The sequence below is a fragment of the Saccoglossus kowalevskii genome, chromosome 15 (assembly GCF_978046115.1).
Source record: "Saccoglossus kowalevskii chromosome 15, keSacKowa6.1, whole genome shotgun sequence".
Classification (NCBI taxonomy): Eukaryota; Metazoa; Hemichordata; class Enteropneusta; family Harrimaniidae; genus Saccoglossus; species Saccoglossus kowalevskii.
In genome coordinates, this window is record NC_140655.1 from 13,976,367 (window position 1) to 13,999,685 (window position 23,319).

The window sequence follows — 23,319 nt, forward strand, 5'->3', positions numbered from 1 at the left end:
ATGAGCATAATAAAATAAAACCTGTTGGAATAGCTGCACTTGGGCTCTTATTGGAGTAATGGATTACCGAACACTCAAGCTCATAAAAGATGGCGGCCAGCTAAGCAACTGAACACAACGATAAGCACGATAAAGTTAATATATTGTATCCAAGTTCGCCCGGAAACGTGTTTGTAAGTATTATTCCGGTAATAGACCGTTATGGACTGCTGGTCGTGCGTTCAGTAATGTGAGAACAGTGTGGGTCGCTGACAATATGTATTCTTCTTTGCATCGTTGTTGACAGTTCCCCGAGTTTGTTTCACTACGGTACATGTGTTATGTATCTCAGCCTACCCGGCCCATTGTGAACCAGCTTGCTGCTTCCATTCATTTGCCGACGTACAAACAAGGCTGCGTTTAAGTATGTTACTGCCAAGTTATTTGTCATTCACCCCAAGTTACAAGAGGCACGTACACCGTCTGCAGAGCCTTTTTCACATCTCATCTTCTGCAGTTTAGCAGCTCCGATTGGCCTATTGTTGGCTGCAGCTAAAATGCTGTAGGTCTATGGGTAGAGTAAACACGCAGTTTGCTGCCCTCAATCCCGGGCGCTGGGTAATCATGCTATTTATCCACGATATCATCACGATTTTCCCACCACTGACCTAGAATGAGAGTCAATTTCAACTGATATACTTTGGACGTAAAGTGGAAATGATGTTATCTACTACTTCGCATGAAACAATTTTGAAAGTGATATTTGCCCATCAGCTGTACGTAAGACAAGAGGGTATATGGTATTACCTATTATTTACAACAAGCCATTGTCAGACAACATAATTTATGTTTACATGCATTTCCGGACACAGTGGCATGATCTAGTTGTAAAATTTGCAAAAATAACCACATTTTCGTTGACAAACATTCCTGTTTAACAAGCATGCACAATAAAAGTCATAATTTTTATTAATTTTCATCAGAGTGTCATAGATTTTGAACTCTATGTTTGTGATCATAGCAACTGTAAATTTTGAGGAATTCTGGGTATAAGCTGTAAACATAAATTTTTTGCACAGATCATTCCATGGCTGAGAGGAGCATGTTAGAGACACTTCCAAATGAAGCCATGGAGTCAAGCTTAAAAAAGCTTTATTATCTGACATGGGGTTCAGCTAATAAATGTTTTGTATGCACTGCATATAGTTTTCTTTCTGTCATTTTCCATGTGTGTTTTTTTCAACATTTACTCTGTGCAGATTTGTTTTTTAAAATCTACCTCCTCCATCAGAATTGCTAGTTGCCAACTTTTTCTTACAAAATGCTATGAGCAAGAACAACAAATATTCGTAAAATATACAATGTACTTATATGAGTGCAGTTGGCTGTACACTTTTAAAATTGTGTCTCCAGAATTTTTGGGATTGCACCAGTGTGTCATTGGAAATCTAATTCAAATGACCCACTCACAGTTTACTATAATATTTACTACATCTGTTAATCCTATGTGCTAACATTTTAGGTACATGTATGTCTGACTTGAAAGAACATATTCTGCTAGCAGTATGAATTAAAACTTTGATTTCAATAAACCTGCGATTGACAGTCAATTTTAAGACTCCTTGACTGTTTAAAACGTTTTAGGCAACTTTTAAAAATTACATTTAAATTTAGCACAACTGGTAAACTAACATTATATTCTATGAATATTCATACTTGTATGTGACAGAAAATTAAAATACTCTATGAATTCTGGTTATCAGAAAAAGCCAAATTTGTGTACAACCCTGGCCAGATACATTGTACATCACTATGGAGCACGATTGGCATACTGAAGTCTTTCATCTTTCCTTTTATACATCTGGAGCTGTGGTTCAATGAACTACCACTATTAAAAATAATAATGACAACCATATGAGGTGTAATGTTACATTATTCAACTTGCATAAGTTGGTTAAGTGAGAAGGAGCCATGAGAGATATCGAAATGAAAGGATTATGTGTTGGTTATGACAAAATGTTTGTTGGAAAATGCATGGAATCTTGTCAGAGCCAAACAGATATTTAACTCATCTAAATATTCATTATATTTTGTAGACGATAACTGGATAAGAATGGATCTTTCCATCCATGGCAAGCCAACACCACAGTATGACAGAACAGGATCAGCTAAAGCTAAGAATACAAGTGCAAATAAACAAAGCAGCTACTACACACCGGAGACCGCACGGTCTGGATTTGGTAGAATGCCACCACCGGTAATGATTACACATAAATGTAACTCTCAGCTAACAAAAATTAAATTACATCCACTAGTGACATCAGCCAGGGGTTTAGTTGAGTCAAAATTACAAGTAGCTTAAATTTGCCATTTTTGGTTAAAAATAACAAATTAACAAACAGGAATTAGGCCCCTCTGACTGAAGACATTTTAAAAAATATCTTCAAATTGCTAATATCCGGTGAGCATCTGAAACGCTGTCAGTAGGGTCCAAGATGAAGCAGGTTAATGTATGACCTGATAATTTCTATGTGGATGATATGGTCAAGGTGAAGTGACAGGTTGTTGTGCCATCCTTAAGCCAATGTTGCATTCATTTATTATGAAGTATATTACTATACATATTGGCCATTTTTGCCAAAAAATCCAATATTACATCAAAATTATCAAACCATAACCTGGAAATAAATGAACGGAGAGAAATTTATACTGCTGATAATGAAAACCACATGTTAGTAATATTCTCTCCAAGATCTAGTATATAAGCTGAGAAAAAAATATCTCTGTTTCTTGTTTCCGCACGCATCATTTTGAACTATGCGCCTCAAACGTTTTTTTCCTTTTAAAGCATTCAAAAATGCGCTTGTACTCGCGCTTGTCTCAAATTTCCCCCGTTTTAGCTCAGTATTCAAAAAAAAAAAAAAAAACGCCTCGCCGCCTCATTTTTAAATTTCCATGAAACAAGAAACAAAGAATTTTTTTTTCTGGCCTTAGATAAATGTGTTTTCATCTAAGTGTAAATAAAAACACATTACAAATTGGCTAATATGTTTATATATATATTACTGCATTATTTGGGGACGTGTTTTACAATTCATGTTATATTATTCTATAAGGAGCTTTGAGATTAGTAAAGTATATGTAGTATTAATTGAGAAATTTTGATTCGTATCAAAATGCACATCACTACATTAATTTTTGGATCCAAAACAAATCTAGTATCTAAGCTAGATCTATTGTTCTTCTCTGGATGTAGGGGGCTGTTGTTACACAGGCTGAGCTAGAAGCATACCGTAGATACTATGAAGGTAGCGGTGATCAAACCCATGATCCACGGTTAGCTTCCAGAGAAACTCACGATAGACCAGACTGGTAAGTGCAATTCAAGTATTTTTTTACTCCTGTATATGAAGCACACAATGGGAGTTTTTGCAGTTTACCCTGTCTGTCTGTGTGTACATGTGTGTATGTCTGCTGGTCAGAGTTCATTTTAAGTAAAAATATGTGCATATTAATTAATTTAATTTGCATAATAGTTAGTCAAATATTGTAATCTGACGCCATGACCAATATTTATCAATTAAGTTTCAGTGGGGGTAGGGGGGGTTTGGAAAAAAACTAAAGGAATTAAGTTTTTTATCCGACATCGATCTTTTGACGTCGTCCCTAAACTTGTCTATCATCATCCTCGCAATTAAGGCTTTTTTGAGGAGATTTTAATATCATAGTTTCCTAATCATTTGCCATACTATGTCCAGTAAATGGTTGTGTTCATTTTTAGATTGTCTTATTTCCGAAAATCAAGGCCTGGAGGTGTTAATTGTTTGCAAAATTTCCTCTCTACATGTAATTATTCTTTGTAATGTAAATATATTTTTAGAACAAATCCATAGAGCACAATATTAAGGAAAAATTTCATTTTTTCACACTTTTTAACCCAGATTGGGAATAATTGGAGATATAAATATGTTTAAAAATGAAAGAAATGCAAGTACAACAGATTAAGAACAAAAACAAACCGTATTTGCTCTATATTAGTAGCACAGATCAGAAATTACAGAGGTGGGTCTCGAAATTAATAATAATATTTTAATGATTCTGTATACAATAATTACATTTGTTAGTTTATAGTATGACTATTTAAACTACTGTGGAATACTATTTTCGCTGAAAAGGCTTTTTAGGCGTTTTGTGTGGAATTTATTTTCACTGATTTTTGATGAGTTTAATGTGAAATATAGGAAAAAAGTATATTCACTGGATTTTATTTTCACGGAAACATCCCTTCAGCGAAAATAGCGAAAATAAATTCCAAGCGAAAATAAAGTATTCTACAGTATATGTTTTTAACCAATTTGTTTACAGTGGCAGATGTGTAAATGGTGTTTCTTTTTTTATTATTTTTCCAGTGTACCAGCTTTGAATCTTGGTAAATTAGTTCATCCAGATAATTTGCTAACCAATCCTTTACCTTACTCTGAAGGTAAACTTGATACGCCCAATACTGCCAGTACTGTAAGGTTAGTATTTAATATCTTATGTTTACTTCAAGAAGTCTTATTCTGTGAAAACATGTGAGCCATTTTATGGTCATGACTTTTCATGTTTTAAGAGTATCAGTAAATTTCAGAAGTTTGAAGCAACAAGTTAGCAAAATTGTTCACTAATTCACCAACAACATGACTATTGCATAACAGGGCAGCCAATTTCAAGCCTAAACTAACCGGTAACTGAAATTGTCTTGTACCACATGCATACATTGAAATTATAAAGGAAATTTAAAGTATGACATGAATAGAGGATCCTTAATTTGTGATATCAGATTTATTGTGTAGAAAGTGTAAAAATTTTCATTTTTCATATTTTTGGGGGGCGGAGATATGTCACAGAACGTTCTACGTTGATATGACGAGCATTGTTGTACCATGTATTTCTATGGGCTTTGCACAAGCTGTCTTGGAACACTGGCCGAAGAGTCGGTGAAGACAGCTAAAGCCAAGGAAACAGCACAAACTCAACTTTTAAATAATCCTGAGCAACCAAATTTATATATGTTGTACATGCAGGGGTAATCTTGTTACTCTGTTCGGGGGAGTCTCAACAGCTATCCCAAAGTTCAGTTTTCTGGGAGTTTACGGCCTTTGTTTTCACTGTGATGGTTGCCAGGCAGTGAAAATTGCAAGATGTCCACCCCTAAGAATAATTATTACCTGCGTTTAATAAATTTGATATCACAAAGTCACAAATTGGCTTTTTGAAGCCATAAATATGTATGAATCTTAAACTCAGTGAGCATGCCAAAGGCTACTTAGCACATTTCGTATTCTTTTGTACTATACAGGGACGCCATGTGAATCAGAATTCAGCGTGATGGATACCCATGATTTTATTAAGCATCATATTTTTTCTTTCAGCTGGGGCACAAGTCGAGGTGATATGTATAACCAGCAAGGCAGAGTCAAAGATGACAATCAGGGGTAAACCTCAATTTTTAATTTCCTTAAGTCAAGCTTATTTGTTTTTGATCAACTCTAATTAATGTGTTTTTGTTGTATCATGTCATTATTTTCAAATATATGAGTTGGTAATCTATACAAAAATGATCACACCTTTCATATAAAGACCACCCACCTGTCTTATAAAGACCATTTCAATAAAATTACATAGAAAAAATGACAAGTTACCTTGGAGTTACAATAGTAACAAAAAAATTGATCTAACTATGACGCACCTAGCCAGGAAAAGCAGAAAGAGCACAATCTTACATCTTTGAATCAACGCACTTACCAATCCTTACATACACAGGAGGGTTATGGGATGCATGTTCAAATAAGATACTACAAAATTAGACCTATGTTTCTGTAGATACATTGTACTTGTAAGTAATGCAAGTAATACTGCCAGTAACATTGGCATATGAATGGACACTGGATGGCTTCCACTACTATGTCATATAAAACTATTATAGACACTCAATATCAGATGAACAAAATAACATTGCATACAATGCTTTGAAATAAATGGGAAATAACAAACTTGTTGACTACTCTCTTACAAAACTCAACAGCGTCTACAAAATAGACTTTAATGTTACAAAAAACACACTTCCAAGAGGCTACCAAAAAAACCCACCAAAATGTATGACACAGTGACATGCAACGAGATGAATAAAAAATGATTAAATTAGACAAACACACCATTTATCAAGAAACCTACCAAAAACAGTTGAATGACAGATAAGCAGTAAGAATATTAAGCAAATTTAGATGTACATGTAGCTGCCATAAATTACATACTGAAACTGGCGACACACTAGACTAAAAACTGAAACCAACGAAAGAAAATGTCCTTCATGTACCAAACTATATTATTTTTTCACCATCTATTTCTTTGACATTTTCTGCTGAAATTTAGGCTGTTTTCCAAACAAATCATTATCGTGTATATGCCAAAAAAGGAATGTCAAAGGTGGTACTCCTATCATATACTTAAACACATGCACTACTAATAGTGCAAATACAGTATATTAAAGTATAAAACATTAAATGGAGTCAATATGTTATAAACCTGAATGTGATTTTAACACTTTGAAATCAAGGCAGGACATGTGAATCTTGCAAATGGGCATCACCTCATGTTTCACAATTTTGTTTCCTCCAAGACATTCTCGCCAAATTCAATTTTCTCTACTACCGGTAGTATTTTATAATTTAAAATATGTTTTTTTTTGTATATTTTCAGAAGACGTACTGCGATGAATTCTCCATTTGCTTTGCATTACACGCCCAGTCCACTTCCATCTCAACGACAGCAGCAAGAAAAAAAGGTAGGTCTTTTTATATATAATGCATATTGGGAGCATAACAGTCAGGAATATAGTAGAACCTTACAGTGCTTCTCTTGTTGGTACAATGCATTTTGGGAGCATGACAGTCTGGAATAAGGTAGAACCTTACAGTGCTTCTCTTGTTGGCACAATGCATTTTGGGAGCTTAACAGTCTGGAATAAGTTAGGTTTACAGTGATTCTCTTGTTTGTGCAATGTATTTTGGGAGCATAACAGTTTGGAATAAGGTAGGTTTACAATAATTCTCTTCTTTGTGCAATGTATTTTGGGAGCATAGATTTCTATTATTTCAAATCTCTGATTTTGGGAACTTGATGTAAACATACATCCCCAAGAAGCTGTGTGTGAATTGATGCCCAATAAGCGTTGAGAAAGCATTTGGCAATGGACATTATTCACATAAAACAAAATAGAAGCATGTTGAATTGCCACAGAGGGCGCACTTAATACAAACTAGGTTTATATTTGTGAGGCGATAATTGAATAAACAGTCCTTGGCTGTGGAGGATTTATATTTAAGCAATATTACCATTACGGTATGTTTTTTCAGGTCATTTTAAAAGTAATGTTGAACCTTACAGAATACTAGCATTTTGGTGTGAAATGCAATTTTAATTTATACGTTAATGATAATATTGCATTTCGGTAATTTTGTTTGCAGCCTAAGGAATGGTATGAACCTGCTGTGCCAGAAAACCTTCCTCCGCCCTCGCAGAGGTATAAACAACAATACCAAGATTACCAAGAAGACATGAAACAAAGCTACAGGCAGTTTGTTCAAGGACAGGGGGATGGACACCGGCCTGGAGCACAGCCAAATAATGATCATCCACGAGGTACACAACAGCATTATCAACAGCCAGGAAATACTGAAAGGTTTGTTAATATTTCTGCATGAATTATTATTCTGATTGCGTGTTCAGGACTTCTCAGTTTACGGTAATTGTGGTTAGTGCGTACTCAGAGTAGAATTCCAAACAGCAATGACTGAACAGGATTTTAGGTTGTCCAGAAAAACAAAGAACTTTAATAGTCACAGATTTGCAAAATCAAATTCCGGTCTACAACATAACACCAGAACTACTGAATTTGATTCATAACTCAATTCTGCGATTCAAAGGCGTCGTCAAATAAAACAGAAAATACACATACAACTTAAATTTAGGTGTCTTCATATTATTAAAAGCTATTCCCCCATCTAACTGATGGTGTATTGAAGCCCAAAGACTGGACAAGGTGGCACTTTTCTTGAGGGTGAGAGAGAACCACAAGACTTGTTTTTGGGACTCAAATAGTGTTTCATTATTTCCCGTTATCACAGCCACTGTTTCCCTGATCTAGGTAACAGTGTGTACGATAATGGAGAAAGAAACACTATCACAGTGCCAAAAGCAGCATCATGCCCCTATCTTGGAAACACTGTAAAAAACTTAAATTTTGTGGCTTTCTCTTACAAACAATTTGCCTGTCATGAAAATAAAATAGTTTACATTGTTCCAGACCTTATTCGTTACATGTACATCAGAATTTACATCTTCTGAATACAGATATCGTCATCATTATCACACAAATACAATTCACTTTGTTCAATTATCCACCATAGACTCTGGTCAGTCAAAATGACTATTTTGAACTGTAGGCATTATTCTGTGATTCAGCCGGTGACGGAGAGAGAAATCTAGGTCAGGGGAAGCCCCATGACCTCGTAGATTTTCTTTCACGTCATATGCACAAGGTCAAGAGGTCAGTGCAGTCTTGCCTTATGTTTACTCTCTGTTTTCCCCACACCAAGTGTGCATCGCAGCAAAACAGTTTTTCGGCTGAGTTTTCTTAGGTATTCCTTCTGTGACCAATGGTAACTGTAAGACGTGGTGTCTGGTAGGATAAACAAACACACAAATACATTACTTTGTAACTTATAAAGATACACTAACAGATGTATTATAAATGTGTTTATTTTCAGTGATCCAGAGGTTCCAGAAGACAATGCATATAATTACAGCTGGAGGCCTTCTCAGCCACAGTTTGCTAATCCACTAAAGAAGGATGCTGTAAGAAAATTATTTTGTTTTTCTGAGATTCTCTGTAGGATACCTTAGTTTAGTTTTGAATTGTTTTCACTCACAATATTTTGGTGTCTTTCATGCAATACAAATTATGTTGTTTTTTTTAGAATCTACTGTATAAAAAATTGACTTTATCTTGGAATTATTTTTGCTGACAGTATTTTGATGAAATGAAATTAATTCACTGTAATCCATTACAGTTTATCTGCTCCCAATTTTCTCAGTTTAATGGTGTATAAACCAGTGGATTTAAAAACATCAAATCCTTAAATTGAACTAATTACAAATTTCCCTTCTAGAGTATCACAATAAATTAGTATGATTTTGGTTGGTTCTTATTATTCTTGAAAATGAATTTAAAGAATACTGTATCAGTAGTGCATACGTTTATATAAATGACGGAATATTATTTTAAAAAATTTGTTGGTCTGAAAAAAAAACTGTGTTTCCTGGAATGAAAACATTTTCAGACATTTTTAGGGTATCTCAAGATACTAGATAAGTCATGGTTCATGTTCACCATTATATGTTTTCAATTTAATAATCAGGAAGAGCTAGCTGCCGAAAAGAGAAAGCATCAACTTGTTGAAACTGTCATGGTTGACCAGTTATCCCGGTAAGATACACATGTATCATGTTTAATATCCCTCTTTGACGTTGGCTATGAATTTATGATAACATTTTATTGGGGCTTTTACAATAAACTCACCATGAAAGTGTTTTTATTCATATTATAGAGCCGTTATTAGTGATCCAGAACAGAACCATAGAAACTACTCGCCGATGTCCAGTGCTCATGGAAGAGGACGAATAAGAACATTACATGAATCAAAGTAAGCCTTAGAAATTACACCATACATTATTACAAGATATTACATGTCTATATCGCCATATTCTGATGCAAGACAAGGTAGATCCAAATCACTGCAATGTGATACCATCATAATGTTGTCTGTCATACTGTCCTCTAACATCAGACTAAGATAAATTTGGTCCTTGACTTGACTTGACTTTTAACGTATTCTCCACCATCTCAGGGACTCCTCAATTTGCCTTTTGAGATTATAAATCTTCTCATTTATACTGTTGACAGTCGCCTCACCTATGATGCTGGTTGAGTACCAAATTTTTTAAACATGTGTGATTGGTAAATATGTGATAAATGTGTGTCCATACGTATTTTCATAGTGTGAGACCGTTTGCAAGTGATAGTTCACTTGTGTCTACAGCACTCATGTTTCACATCTTCAGTAGCCTCTAATGTAAAAATTACTACTTTGTAGGAAGGACAACTGTCAACAGTCTACCTCTTACTTTAATTCCATTATGAGATGTGAACATCCAATGTTCTGTATTTAGTTGCACCTACCTTCTGGTATTATTATGCATCTCTACTGTCATCATTGCACTCTGGGATCATTGAAAAAACTTTATTGGGGTTTGAGAAATATTATATGTGTAAAATTTGATGGAATAAGTATGTTTGATTTGTGGAAAATATTTGATGATTTAACTTTATTTAAATACTGTAAAATACTTTATTTTCGCTCAGTGTTATTTTCGCTATTTTTGCTGATGTAATAATTCAGTGAAAATAAAATCCAGCAAATATATACCTTTTTTTCTATATTTTACATTCAACTCATCAAAAATCAGTGAAAATAAATTTCATAAAAAACACCCAAAAAGACTTTTCAGCATAAATTAATTACAGCTAAAATAAAGTATTTCACAGTACATGCTCAGTAATTGGAATAGATTAAATATTTGTAAACGTGTGCATCAAATACTATACAAAAGACAATCGAATAGTTCACATTATAGTTGCAAGACTCTTTATGATTGAGTGCGTGCAACTTTTTTTGTTTTGTTTTTTGTACTCAGGATAAGGACAACTGGTACAGCTACAGAGAATTTACTTTCCAAGCGGCTGATGTTTGGTGCCCGAATTCTAACAAGGTACATGAAGTTTTCATCCACAATAAATCACAAATCATAATTTATATACATTTATATAAACAAAATATATAATGTTCTCCGCTTAAATGTCAGTACATACAGGTAGGAGTTCTTGGGTAATTTGTAGAGTATTTGGAGGGTTCAAATCAGTATCTATTTAATTTTCACAAAAGTTAGTTTTAGCTTTCATTGGATTTTCGAATTATATATTTCAAAAACTGTTTATGGGATTTTAATGATATTCATTACAATATTACATATTCATTACAAATGATTGGTGACAAGTTTTTGCATATATGTAAACATCAGTATGTTTAAAGTTAAACATTTTTTTTATAATACTGACCATTAACAGTTTATTTTTCACTGCCAGAAATCTTTGCGTTTTCAGGATTAATATTATAATATTTTTGATGGCAAAATTTGCGGAACTCCACTAACAGTTTTTTCTCCTGGAACATAATTTCAAGATCTACATTGACTTTTGAAAACTTGTCTTTCATGAAGACTAGTTTACAGTATTTGAAGGAATGATTTATGCAACACTTAGTCATCTTGTAATTTGCAATGTTTTCAATTTTTGGCATATATGCTTCAATCTTTTCTTCCAATACTTTCAAATTTTTCTTTAGAAATGGTCGTGATGCGCACAGGGAGCTTTGTGGTTTCTATTTTATGCACGACAATACTTTGACGATATATGAATATAAGCAATTTGGCAAAAAGTAAGTATCATACCATGTATGTCTTTGTGCTCCATGTAAAGTCGATACCTGATGGTAGATAGGAATAATGGACCATTTAAAGGCATTTGCTGGTGCATCTTCTCTATCCTTGATCCACTGATTTAGATCACTAAACCTTGACAGATCAAGTTCACAGAGTGTATATTAAAGTGTGCCCTCTATGGCAATTCAACACCCTGCAAATTTTTGGTGGGATTCTAGTGTAACTCCATATTGTGTGTGATGTGCCTACCCCGATTGGGTGTATGTTTTACATGTGCATCCAATCAGATTTGTCTATTTGATCAAGGTTAAAAACAGGACCTCAGTAGAATCATGCATAGGTTCGCTGAGCAGTATTTTCCTATCAAGTTCATGTGGGTGTTATTCTCTTATTATGGCAGCTCATTATATCCCCAAATTTGTCTATGACTTTATAGAAATTTAAACAAAATTTGTAACAGCGAAGCCATGTTGTAGATATTTGGTGGAATATTTTAGTGGTTATGACAAGGTACGAAGCAGGAGAGAATGATTGGTGGTCCCCGTTTGGATGTAGTCCAAAAACGGAGATTCGTAATTTCATCTCTGTGTGCATCCATCCGCACCTGTATCTCAGACATAAAAACATAATGCGTACTTGATGCACGTCATTTTTGTTTTTCCGGATTTGATTCAAAATGGCTGACTGATGGCCATTTTATTTTTAACGACTGCCGTTTTTGGAGCCATTTTGCTTACATGGCTGGAGTGATAATGTTCAAATTTTACACATACATCATGTAACACATTAACACATGCATCTATTTTAGAATCTGATTCAAGATGACTGGTCGTTTTCGTGCTAGAAAGGCATTATGAATGGAATGGCCAGAAAGAAGGAATCGCACAAACTTTGTATCATGTCTCTCACATGAGTTTAAATATTTTTTGGCACTAATGTTGACTGTCACTAAAAACTGGAGGAGGACTCATCATATGCCTTTGTACTTGCTACCAATGCTATCAAATATGGTACAGCATATATATTATAACAATGTCTTATTGCATGTTCTTATCCGGTATGATGAACTATAATCTATCATATACTATTTTATTGTAGATCCTCTGCTCTACCATTCATACAAAGAGGATGTTATAAACATGTAACTGGACGGAGACGAGGAAGTTTGTATGTAATACAAGATATATTTACTGTAAGTGAAATATTTCAGTTGAAGTAAAGGGAGTCAGATGATATTTAGTATAGAATATTAAGCTCTTTGCTTCTCTGTACAAGGAGGCATCTTGGTTCCCTACAGACGTCATCGCTGCTTCATTATTTTCCAATCTTCATCTTCATTACTACTGATGCTTTACAAGACTCTTTTTTTTTTTTTGCAATCATTGTGACCATTGCCATCACTGCTCTAACTTCCTCATAATTCCTCTCTGAATCATTCTCCATCTCCACTCCTATACTGCAACTTATCCTACCTTGGTTTCTCTGAAGTTTTGTACAATTCTGTGATCTTCATTTCTTTGACATCTCGCACCTTATTTTTACTCCTGCTTCAAGGTAGGGTCTGCAATTACAATCCATATCTTGGAATTTTTGTTTTTGTTTTTCTCATTAGAATTATTATTCATTTTTGCAGGGTTCTAATTTAACATTTTCCACTAGTGATCAGAATTCAATACCTCAGACACTTCGACAACAACAGGTGATCATTATACGTGTGGCAGAAGTGGATGAACGAGCCAAAGCTAACTTTGTGTAAGTATACCAATACTTCAACTAATCCTCATATTAAAACTGCAGTGTTATCTACCATGATCGTTTTAGATGGATCTAAGCATAGTTGCACCACCTAATATCTTTAATTTAATTTAATGATAAATAACAAAACAAAATGAAAAATAAATAAGACAAGAAGACTGAAAAATAGTTGTCCAACAACTAATCTAGCCCAGTCTTCGTCAGTCTCAAAAACTACAATAAACAAAAACAATTTATGGCTATCAAGAGGCTGTGAAATATTAAGTGAATAGAAACAATGTATTTAAATACAAGAGCTAATATGAATTTTGTTAAAGGAATATCTCGTGTGGTGCTTTTTAACGCTTTCTGGAATATTATTCCAAACTTTGGGGCCTACATACTTGATATAGGTATATAGTATATTTATATAGCCTCTAGCAATCCACCTGGCAGAAAATTTACCACGCTCAAATGCTCCGAATCCACCTCTTCTTATTGATGACAAATAAAACTAGTTACACATTTTTTTCGTAATTTCTCTGTTTGAAATCATTTAACCTCTGACTTAAACCTCACATGTCTTTCAACCATTCAAAAATTGAATATTTAATATGACAGCTGTATTAATTCATATACTTACATTTCTGGCAAAAATAATATTTTTTTCTTCTGTCAAATTGGCCATTAAATAGTGTGTTTTGCCATGATTTGATTTTTCTAGAGATTATATGGAAGTGAACTTGATGTGTTTGGAGTCAAATCCGACCTTTATAGAGATTGATAGCTTTTTATTAATGCTGTGTTTATGTTATTGCAAATACGAGAAAAACACAGTAGTAAAAATGAAGAAATTTTATATACTGTATTTATATAAATATGGAATATTACGCGTCATTCCCATACTGAATAATTCCTCTCCAATTGATTTATAGATTTGATGGCCATATTCCCATGGATCCCGACGAATACCAGGCTGGTATGCAACCACCTTTTACAAGACAAGAATATGAAGATTATAAATTCATGTCAGACATACAAGGTGTGTGGCAAGTGAAACCTTGAGTGAAACGTAGCGTGCAACTACCAGACATTTCAAAAGTCTTACTGTGTATTTAATTTATCACTACCCCAGTAGTACCTAGTACAGAGAGACAGTAATTGTTTTTTCACAGTTCTCCTCACCTTAATGTCATATTCACAAACTGCAATACAACCAAAACACAGGGTACAATTAAACGTAGTGTGCATATGTGACTGGAGGTTACGTCTTCGTTTATTTTGTCATGAAATACATATTTGAATGTGTCTGCTTTATCATGTCTCCCATCCGAAAGTCCACGCTTACAGTTTCAGCTGTAAGTGTTTAGTCAGTAAGTTTATTCATTTGATACTACATGTATCTCGTAGGGGAAGTGAGAAAACAATTAAAGAAGAGAGGTATCCGGACGCTAACTGGAATGGGCCAACATTTCAGGAAAATTGACCAGTCAGGAGATGGACTGCTCAACAGATCAGAACTCCAGAAAGCGTTAAAGACATATCATATTGATATTGATGAGAAAGTAAGATTATTTTGTTTAATTTCTTGATTTGTTGTTAGGGTGAGAAAGAAAGTTGGCCAATGGATGCAACCTACAACAACAACATTCCTTTGCTATATATTTAATATGGAGGGCTGGTTAACTTTATAAACCACTTTGACAGAAAGTTACTCAATCTTAGTAGACAAATTGGCAAATACATATTTCTACGAAGTGATAAATACAATTTTTTTTTTTAGCTTGCCTTAAAGTTACATTCCCACAAACATCACTCCCAGAACAAGTTAAAAACATAAAATGTGTTCAAATGATGCCGCCCTATCATTGGATATCCTTGTCCTCACTTTACTGTCCATTTCAACTTGAAAGTGCTGGAGGGTTTGACAAACTTACCTCCAATGTAACTGACCTTTAAGCGCAAACAAATCCTAACTCAGTGAGGGTTGTTGTTTACAAATCAGCTTAATTTAGGAAGTGTGCTTGATTTTATATTCTGCAGTTAATTTCTCAATTACCCATTCACAATCTGAACGTTTGATGGTGTATATATTGGTCAGTTGATGGCACCTTACAAATTTGCAAAGTAGGAACTTTTTTCGGCTCATTATGTACTTTTTTATGGTTTATAGAATCTACAGGTATATCTTATAATGCTATGAAAATGTCAAAGCTCTATTATAAATGTAGCCTGACAAGGTCGCGTGAAGTGTGCCCTTTGCGGTGCTCCCAGTACACGCCTGACAGAGTGATGTAGTTTTTCACTTCTCCCGATGATTTTTTGTTGATACCAATCAAATTGCAGGAACGTCGGCCATCAAAGAGTAACCATTCACGGCAGAGTTTATTTATTGACATAATGTGTGATAAGGTGCTGGCAAATTTCCGCCCAATGTTTATTTTTTTGTTGAAAACAGTATGTGATTTTTGCCGACATTACAAACAGGGCTTTGTCTTCCTGGTTACGAGTGAGCATCTGCACAGGAAAGACAGTCTGTTGTAGCTTGACAAGGTCACGCAAGTTGTGCCTTCCACATGTTGTTACCTTGACCACCAAAATGAATATTCATTGAAAGAATTCGCAGTATTGATCTTGCCAACGAGACATACACTATTCTGTCAGATGTTAGTGGGGTCTGATGCCAGCGGCGAGGGTGCCACTCAAGCCTACATGTCAGGCTAGTATAAATGGAACATGACGAAATATGCATATTTACTTGGTATTTGCTTGTACTCGTATGAAACTTCAATAAAGAATTTATTTACAGTCACATGACCACATTTAGTCTACGTATTACATTACATCGATTTTTAATTAGTGTGAATTATTTTAATCCAAACTATAGTTAGAAATGGTTTAAAATGATTCTTCTATGAAAATGATTAGTGTGAATTTTACTTCCTGAAAATCTTCACTACTCCCATATTATAAATTGTTTTTGTCTTCAACAGAAATTTGACTCATTATGGAAGATATTGGATCAAAATGGCGACAATAAGATTGACTATGGTGAATTTCTACGGGGAGTTATTGGGGAGATGAGTGAGTTTAGAAAACAGTTGGTTCGCAAGGTAGGTACTGAACATACAAGGGTTGATGATAATCAAGGGCTTCTAGTGTCTGTCTAATAACAAGTTCTTGCATGTACATGTAGCAGCAAACTGGCTGTATCTCATGAGCATCTTGGTAACTGCATAACTGCCAGGTTTTGTTTCTCCGTGATCACTATTAGGTGGTTACTCCATGCTTATGATTGACAGTTGCTCAATTCAAATTGTACTACAAAAGCTAAACACCAAAAGGTATAACCTTTAATACTTAAATAGGGAACCAAAACTGATAGTCGAGATTCATTCAATATTTGACTTGGATGAGGGGGTTGGAAGCATTTGGTAAGGATTCATAGGTATATTCATGTTCGGTTGAGTGAGGTTGTTGCTTGAATAGTGCTTTGAATGGCTATAATACGAGGTTATAACAAGAATATCTCAAAGTATGCACAAAGACAGTACAGCTCCAGTATCGACCAATGCACAGTGGGAGGCATACTGTCAGAGTGCATACTTTGAGGTATTCTCGTAATAACCTTATTATTATACATCTTTTCCTTCCAAGGATACACAATGGGAATGCTGAAATCTAAAATGTTTAGAACAGAATCAGCAAACGTCTTTGTGTGGAGTCCGGTCAAACTCTGGTGGCAGTCATGTTTGTTTTTAATTATTAGAGGATGCTTACTCGCGTAATCATTCCATATTTGAAATTCGCATTTCCTTATATGGTAGGATGAAAACACCCCGTAAAATATCAAAAATTACAGCACGCTGTAACTTATGGTGTTACGGTGACAGATGTATAATAATGCATTATAATAGGAAGATTTTGAAGTTTTTGTGTAAAATTTTACTTTTATAGGTGTTTCAGAAAGTTGATGCTGGCAAGTCCGGGTACATATCGTTTAATGGTATTATGAAGTTTTTCAGTGCACAGAAACACCCACAAGTGTTATCAGGTATGTGTAGTTAAACAAATGATTCTGAATATTTGATAAACTTATTAATAATTAATTTTCCCAATCACCAAATAATAAAGCGACAATAACTGTAAGTACGGGGGTATCAATCTTTTTTTCTCTGATTTTTTATTTTCAATGAAACATTTCCTATGTCATCAGTTTCAATTGGTAATGGTCATCTCCAAATGCGGACACTGAAAGCATGACATGTACATTATATACTAACATTGTACATCAAAAAATATCTTTATGCAGTTTTATACCAAAAAAAATGTTTAAAACCACAGCGATTGCTGCTTTAATTTGCATCCTGTAAGTGAACTTCACCTCTGGGAATTATTGCAATTCAGTTGGGGACAAAATTGCGTGAAAGTGTGCGTGGAAGCAGAGGAAGCTGATAATATAAGTTGTCACATAAATTTAGAAGGAAGGGGACTAAAAGCACTGGCACTGGCAAACAGATCAAATTTTGATTAATTAAGAAGGTCACATTAATTTGATTAATTTAGGACAATCCTAAGTGTGATTTGGTGAACTTGACTGTGCCGTAAGATGTTGAATCACAAATCAATCACCTTGGCATCCACGAAAATCCTTTGGTTCAACTATTTGCTAATTCTGAACTTGATTTATTTCAAATAATAAAACAATAATTATTGTGTTTGATATACTGTGGAATAAAATCAATATTTTCGCTGGAATTAATTTTCGCTGAAAAAGCTTTTGGGGCGTTTTGTATGGAGTTTATTTTCACTGATTTTTGATGAGTTTAATGTGAAATGTAGGAAAAAATGTCTGTTCGCTGGACTTTATTTTCACTGAATCATTCCTTCAGCGAAAATAGCAAAAATAAAGTATATTACTTTATACATTGAAGGTAACAAACAAAATATATTCAATAATACAACTTTAAGAATCCTTGTGAAATTTTCTTTTCTATGATTTGTAATTTTTTTGACTAGCAAAATTAGTGAAAATTTGTCTGTGCTGAAGGCAAACATTTCTATAACATTGTTTTACCAATTTATTATTTATAAGATTATGATTTGTATTATTAATATTTAAATTTGTTATGCGATATAAAATATGGCTGACTGTAGGCCATTTTGTCCTCAAAAATGTGACTTGATCTATGACAATTTATTATTTTGAGAATAAATTTCAAATTGCTGACTGGTTATATTTTTCACTTTCTTCTATAAATAGTTATTGCAATAGAAGCACAGATTTTAAATAATTTATTAGGATACATTTCAGCGCTGTAAACAAAATATGGCTGACTGGTGGCCACTGTGACCCTAAAAATGTGAAAACTATGATCATTCATATGACTATATTCAAAATGACTGTGGTTACTTTCTTTTCTACATAGGCAATGCCAGAGAAGTAGATGTGTTGAATAATTTATTAGATTCATTTGAGCACTGTAAATCATCCGGTGAGATCTCTTACATCGACTTTGAAGACTACTATGAGGGACTCAGTCTTGGTATCGATGATGATGAACTTTTTACCATGATGATGAAGAACTGCTGGGGAATTTAGAGACCAACTCTCCTATCCCAGTGAAATCAAGAATTTGAGACGTCCATCTTCTTGTATGTGATACTGTATTCAATGCAACAAGGAAAACACTAATACAATTGTTGGAACAAAACAAGGAATAATAAGAAATGTTTTTAGTGACTCTCCAATACAACCTGTAACAGACTTTTTTTGGCTGACCCATTTCCAAACAAAAGTGTGTGGATTTTCGTGAATTATTTCATGCTATGTGTACCATGCATATGCTAATTGCTTTCAGTATCAGATATTGTCCTGTTTGTTATTATGCTTGTGTACACAGTTTAGAACCTAAGCACCACCCTTTAGCACGTCAACATTCCCTTAAGTAATACTCCCTTTAGAACATCAAAATGCCTTATGAAACAAATTTAGAACATGAGAACACCCTTTACTTCCTGTTATACACACATGTATAATTCCATTTAGAATAAGTAAAACTCCCTTTAGAACATCAAAATGCCTTATGGAACAAATTTAGAACATGAGAACACCCTTTACTTCCTGTTATACACACATGTATAATTCCATTTAGAATAAGTAAAACTCCCTTTAGAACATCAAAATGCCTTATGGAACAAATTTAGAACATGAGAACACCCTTTACTTCCTGTTATACACACATGTAAAATTCCATTTAGAATAAGTAAAACTCCCTTTAGAACATCAAAATGCTATTTGGAACACTTTTAGAACATGAGAACACCCTTTACTTCCTGTTATACACACATGTATAATTCCATTTAGAATAAGTAAAACTCCCTTTAGAACATCAAAATGCTATTTGGAACACTTTTAGAACATGAGAACACCCTTTACTTCCTGTTATACACACATGTATAATTCCATTTAGAATAAGTAAAACTCCCTTTAGAACATCAAAATGCTATTTGGAACACTTTTAGAACATGAGAACACCCTTTACTTCCTGTTAAACACACATGTATAATTCCATTTAGAATAAGTAAAACTCCCTTTAGAACATCAAAATGCTATTTGGAACACTTTTAGAACATGAGAACACCCTTTACTTCCTGTTAAACACACATGTATAATTCCATTTAGAATAAGTAAAACTCCCTTTAGAACATCAAAATGCTATTTGGAACACCTTTAGAACATGAGAACACCCTTTACTTCCTGTTATACACACATGTATAATTCCATTTAGAATAAGTAAAACTCCCTTTAGAACATCAAAATGCTTTTTGGAACACTTTTAGAACATGAGAACACCCTTTACTTCCTGTTATACACACATGTATAATTCCCTTTAGAACATCAAAATGCTTTTTGGAACACTTTTAGAACATGAGAACACCCTTTACTTCCTGTTATACACACATGAAAAACACCATTTAGAATTTGTGAAACTCTTACATCATGAAAATGACCTATATAACACCTTTTCAAATGCATAAAACACTCTTCAGGACACCTTGCTTTTTTATGTATTTGAACCAAGATATGCACTCCATGGTGTTCGCACTTGCCGGTACTGTACGTCCCCCCTAGTGGTCGCACTTTCTGGTACTGTGCGACCCCTAGATACTGGTAGTGTATGACTTCTAGAGGTCACACTTCAGGTTACTGATTCATTATAGTTGTTCATGAATGCTGGTGTACATTTTTCAAGACTCCACTATTTTAAAAACAGAATAGACTTATTTATTTTCTGGTTGAAAACCAATGTTTGTTGTTTTGTTTGTAAGAAAGCATGGTTATAAATACTCACTGTTTCAAAATTCCATGGTTTTCCTGAACTTTTCGACAATCCACAAATTTGTTACTAAAACAAACTTAATTCTGCACCTGACATGTAAAACCCGACATCAGATTTTGTGGAATCAAGAAACCTCACTTTATGTTTTGTTTTTTGTTAATTTTGTTGTAGCAGCATAATATATATATTTTAGTATGTTAATATTTAATGATTTTTGTTTTAGTGTAAATATTTTAGTTTGTATTTGTGGGTTGTATTCTACCTTTATAAAAGCAAATTAACCCTGCAGGCACACACAAACGAAAATGTTGAATTTTAAACAGTTTTTTGCATGGACATAACTTTCTGAAATTTAAGTAAAATTTTTAAAAAATTCACTATACCTAGCAAAAAAGAAATTTGACAATATCTGTTATCATTAACAATAAATTAAGCGGTATGGAAGTACAGATGTTATTCACCAGTAAATTGCGTTCTTTCCCCACATATTTGAGATTTAGCGTGGATAGCAATTACAATTGTATGATGACTGTAGAATTCATACTCTCCAGGGCTGTAGATTTGCTTATGTAAGGGGTGGGGGGTTACTGGTGTATCATGCTGTTGTATGCCTTGCAGGGTCACATTCACCAATCCTGGAAGAAATTCTGACATTTTCACATCTTTCAATTTTTAGGTAAATCTGCCATGCTCATACAAATGATTGAAATGTTTAATTGTTCCAACGAGATTCTAGCATTTTCTAAAACTTCTCACCTCTTGGATTATTCATCTGGATACTGCAAATGTAAAACAAAAACCCTAATTTTTTAACCTTCCACCTCTATATTTAGAATAGTTCATCCTCACTCTTATATGGTAAGGGTTCAACACCATCACCTTGAGGGGGGCTTTTCAGTCATATAATTAGGTATTCAAATTGGCTTTGTTTATTTGTACATTTTTGCTACATTTGGATTATGAGATTTATAAGAGTAACAGATTGTTACGTTTTATATGTATTGTTAAACCATGTTAATAAAATGTATGGTTATGATTATTTTGTTTGTTGATTTAAAGCATGTTGGTCATCGCACAGCATGACGACTACCGCCCTTTAATTATTGCAATGCAGAGCTACCAATCTGCCAGGAAGAATACTGTATTTAAGTTGAAGGTTTAACTTTAGTAGATGTGGCTACACAACTACTTGTTCAACTGTGACAGGGACATGGTATTTTCTGACTCTGCCCATGTTCAAAATTCGGAATGCTGTCTTGCATTGCCCGTCCCATTTCAAATGCTATCTTGCATGAGTGTTGCCCCAACGATGGAAAGACTACCTTCTATGCCCCAACCCATTTCAAATGCTATCTTGCATGAGTGTTATCCCAACCATGGAAGGACTACCTTCTATGCCCCCAACCCATTTCAAATGCTATCTTGCATGAGTGTTACCCCAACCATGGAAGGACTACCTTCTATGCCCCCAACCCATTTCAAATGCTATCTTGCATGAGTGTTACCCCAACCATGGAAGGACTACCTTCTATGCCCCCAACCCATTTCAAATGCTATCTTGCATGAGTGTTACCCCAACCATGGAAGGACTACCTTCTATGCCCCCAACCCATTTCAAATACTATCTTGCATGAGTGTTACCCCAACCATGGAAGGACTACCTTCCATGCCCCAACCCATTTCAAATACTATCTTGCATGAGTGTTACCCCAACCATGGAAGGACTACCTTCCATGCCCCTTCCCATTTCAAATGCTATCTTGCATGAGTGTTACCCCAACCATGGAAGGACTACCTTCCATGCCCCAACCCATTTCAAATTCTATCTTGCATGAGTGTTACCCCAACCATGGAAGGATTACCTTCCATGCCCCTTCCCATTTCAAATGGTATTTTGCATGAGTGTTACCCCAACCATGGAAGGACTACCTTCCATGCCCCTTCCCATTTCAAATGCTATCTTGCATGAGTGTTACCCCAACCATGGAAGGACTACCTTCCATGCCCCAACCCATTTCAAATGCTATCTTGCATGAGTGTTACCCCAAACATGGAAGGACTACCTTCCATGCCCCCAACCCATTTCAAATGCTATCTTGCATGAGTGTTACCCCAACCATGGAAGGACTACCTTCCATGCCCCCAACCCATTTCAAATGCTATCTTGCATGAGTGTTACCCCAACCATGAAAGGACTACCTTCCATGTCCCAACCCATTTCAAATGCTATCTTGCATGAGTGTTGCCCCAACCATGGAAGGACTACCTTCCATGCCCCAACCCATTTCAAATGCTATCTTGCATGAGTGTTACCCCAACCATGGAAGGACTACCTTTCATGCCCCCAACCCATTTCAAATGCTATCTTGCATGAGTGTTACCCCAACCATGGAAGGACTACCTTCTATTCCCCCAACCCATTTCAAATGCTATCTTGCATGAGTGTTGCCCCAACCATGGAAAGACTACCTTCCATGTCCCTACCCATTTCAAATGCTATTTTGCATGAGTGTTACCCCAACCATGGAAGGACTACCTTCCATGCCCCCAACCCATTTCAAATGCTATCTTGCATGAGTGTTGCCCCAACCATGGAAAGACTACCTTCCATGCCCCAACCCATTTCAAATGCTATCTTGCATGAGTGTTACCCCAACCATGG

At 34.9% G+C, this 23,319-nt stretch overlaps 1 protein-coding gene across 1 annotated transcript; it reads left to right on the forward strand.

Moving 5' to 3' along the window:
- Positions 1–78: 78 nt before the first annotated feature.
- LOC100366597 (calcyphosin-2-like) lies at positions 79–21,696 on the forward strand. Its single transcript, XM_085490476.1, has 19 exons — positions 79–173; positions 2,076–2,236; positions 3,236–3,351; positions 4,389–4,499; positions 5,394–5,456; positions 6,721–6,805; positions 7,488–7,702; positions 8,790–8,877; positions 9,441–9,508; positions 9,630–9,725; positions 10,777–10,851; positions 11,484–11,576; positions 12,679–12,772; positions 13,214–13,332; positions 14,250–14,356; positions 14,725–14,879; positions 16,308–16,427; positions 17,272–17,368; positions 18,744–21,696. Exons 2-19 carry the CDS (start codon positions 2,093–2,095, stop codon positions 18,914–18,916), a joined length of 2,019 nt encoding a protein of 672 aa, XP_085346602.1. The 5' UTR covers positions 79–173; positions 2,076–2,092; the 3' UTR covers positions 18,917–21,696.
- Positions 21,697–23,319: the final 1,623 nt, after the last annotated feature.

Coding starts and splice junctions, on each gene's coding strand:
- LOC100366597 (XM_085490476.1), top strand. CDS start 2,093: ATGGATCTTTCCATCCATGGCAAGCCAACACCACAGTATGACAGAACA. Junction 7,703..8,789: donor CAGCCAGGAAATACTGAAAG/GTTTGTTAATAT, acceptor GTTTATTTTCAG/TGATCCAGAGGTTCCAGAAG. Junction 17,369..18,743: donor ACACCCACAAGTGTTATCAG/GTATGTGTAGTT, acceptor TTTTCTACATAG/GCAATGCCAGAGAAGTAGAT.